Raw genomic sequence first — 2,829 nt, 5'->3', positions numbered from 1 at the left:
CCTGACAACTTTTACATAAAAGAGTGAGAAGTAAAAGACCTGGAGGTACACCTTCGTGGTGAGTTTTCAATTCGCAATTGCATTCTTTTTAACTAGATAAAAGAAAATAATAATAATAATTTATTTATAAATTTGTTTCCGAAAGACGAGGAAAATTTTTTCATTATTATTATTATTATTATTATTTTACCTACCTGACAGTACATTTCGTTTAAAAATGCCATATACGTTGGAAATTTATTCGGGGTTCCTTTTAATAATTGATTTCTTTCTTGATACCATTGTTGACAAGTGTTCAATAGGGATTCAAGAAAAGTTTCCTTTTTTTCTTTTTCAATTATTTTAATGCATAATTTTGCACCGGGTTCGGCAAATTTTCTACTTTCCAAAACTCTTTCCATGATGCATCGTACCAATTCCATGAGATTACGATCCGATAATTGATTAGGATCTGGAAAAAAATATCATTATTATTATTATTATTTCGCTCTAATGTAAACTTTGGTTATAAATATAGAAACCGTTAATTACCCTCCAAAGCTTTAAATATGGTTGCTTGAATTTGTGGGGGGAAATTTCCTAAATCTATCGTATTGGGAGCGCCGTATAATCTTCTCGCTTTCATATCTGCTGCTCCCAAACTTTTTGATCTCTGTAATCCGGGAAATGGCGTGTTGTTGTCTTTAAAAAAAAATTTTTTTTTTTTTTAAATCGTAATCCGTTTAAAATAATAATAATAATAATAATTTATTGGTAAACTAACTCACTATGAAATCGAACTTGTTTATTATCGTGATTTATTTTATTTGATTTGCTGTCGTGTGATTTTAAACTTGATCTATTAGAATTTGATGAATCTAATTTATTATTATTATTATTACTATTGGCGGATTGAAGGCTGAAATGTACTCTGTGAGCATTTAAATTTTGTGCCTCATGCAAAATATTCCCACTTGAGAGGGATTGCTGAAGATAATGTTTGTGTTTTTTACCCATTAATCCACCGCTAAAATTTATACAACAGCAAAAAAAAAAACAAAATTTTAGTCTTTTTTAGTTTTAGTTTTTTTCTAATCGATTCGATTTAGTTTTAAATCATAACTGTTTTAGAAAAAGAAAAAAAACGTGGCAGGAATGTAATTAAAATACACACAAATCGTAGGTACTTCCCCATATTAAGAAAAGGGTGTCGTTGTTGCACGTGTGTTAATACCTGATTTTTTTTTTTTTGCGTAGGTACGTACGTGATGGCTTTTTTTTATTTTTAAAACATTTTTCATAACTTTCACTTATTTAACTTCATAACTTTCATAACTTTTAAAAAAAAAAAAAAATAAATAATAATAAAAAAATAAAAAACCTTGTTGCCTGGAGTTGATTATATTTCGTCGTGAATTCTTTCGCGTGAACGTTTAATTTTTGACTTCCTAAATTATTATTATTATTATTATTATTATGACTATTATTATTATTATTATTTGTTCCAGTAGTTGTACCGTCCGCTCTGACGTTAGGTGGCCTATATATTTCCATCGTTGGTTTTCCCTTTTGATTTATTTGCGACAATTGTACATTTTTATTTTTTTTATCCTTTATGAACTGGAAAAGAAACAAAATTATTATTATTATTATTATTATTATTATTATTATTATTATTATTATTATTATTTATTTCAAATCCGATAAGTTAAATATTAATTTGTTGCGTGTAATTAATTAATCGAGCGAAGGACGCGTTCGAACGTTTGAATGAATTTTTTGTTTTATTTTTAAAAATTTATTTCCGGTGACTGTTCGACGTTACACGAATAAAAAATGTTTACACTTTACCGATCTCCATACCTAAAATAATAATAATGATAATGATGATGATAATATTGTAAATATTACGTAATTTAAAGTACGCAAAAAAACAATGGAAAAATTATTATTATTATTATTTTTTTTTTTTACGTAAAAATTTTAATTTTTTTACTGAAAAAAAAAAAAAATGTCGCAATTAAAAATTATCATTATCATTATTATTATTAGGTTTTGCTTACGGCACAATCCATTGTGTTTGTTTTTTTTTTACAGTTATTTGTCGTGAAGAATTTTTAAAAATAAAACAACCACCCATTTCCGGTACGAAATAATAATAATAATAATAAATTAATTTTTTTTTCGTTTATTTATATTCAAATCATCGTCATTTGACATTTTTTTTTTTTTTTAGACATAAAACAGATGCCAAAAAAATTTTTTTTTTTTTTTTTATGACGTAATAAATCGTTAAACGAAAACTCATTTTCGGTTTTTTTTGGGGTTTGAAAAAATTACAACAACAAACAAGACAAACAACAAACAACAAACAGGGGGGAATAAAAAAAAACAATTAGTAATTAAATGACGAATCTTAAAAGAGTCATGAAAAAAAAGTGATGATGATGACGATGACGATGACGATGATAAAAAGTAATAAATAATAATAATAATAATAATGATAAAACATAAGAAAATTTTTTGATACATTTTAAGTTGGTGGGATGCTGCGTAATAAGAAAATCATTTCGAGATGAAAACCGTAACGACAATTAACCGTAAAAAAAAAAAAAAAAAAAAAAAATGGGCGGTTTGAAAAAAAAATTCGACGCCATTTTTTTAAAATTTTCTTTTAAAACAAAAACAAATAAATCGACATTGTTTCCATCATTATTATTATTATCATCATCATTATTTTGTTTTTTTCATATTGTAAAAATTAATCTTATTAACAAAAAAAAAAAGAAAAGAAAATTTTTATCAATGACGCAACGACCGAAATAAATTTTTAATAATAATAATAATTTT

At 25.2% G+C, this 2,829-nt stretch overlaps 1 protein-coding gene across 1 annotated transcript in view; it reads right to left on the bottom strand.

The window, feature by feature from the left end:
- Phum_PHUM011900 (uncharacterized protein) overlaps nucleotides 1-996 on the bottom strand; it is a gene marked incomplete at both ends in the record, with an annotated part of 1,329 nt that extends 333 nt beyond the window's left edge. The window contains 5 exons of the mRNA XM_002422724.1: nucleotides 10-84; nucleotides 191-451; nucleotides 532-681; nucleotides 768-857; nucleotides 882-996. Of these exons, the coding sequence (XP_002422769.1) occupies nucleotides 10-84; nucleotides 191-451; nucleotides 532-681; nucleotides 768-857; nucleotides 882-996 (691 nt within the window). The remainder of the gene's footprint in view (nucleotides 1-9; nucleotides 85-190; nucleotides 452-531; nucleotides 682-767; nucleotides 858-881) is intronic.
- Between the last annotated feature and the right edge of the window lie 1,833 nt (nucleotides 997-2,829).

The sequence above is a fragment of the Pediculus humanus genome, genomic scaffold (assembly GCF_000006295.1).
Source record: "Pediculus humanus corporis 1103172107370 genomic scaffold, whole genome shotgun sequence".
Taxonomy (NCBI): Eukaryota; Metazoa; Arthropoda; class Insecta; order Psocodea; family Pediculidae; genus Pediculus; species Pediculus humanus.
This window is presented reverse-complemented; position numbering and strand designations above follow the sequence as displayed.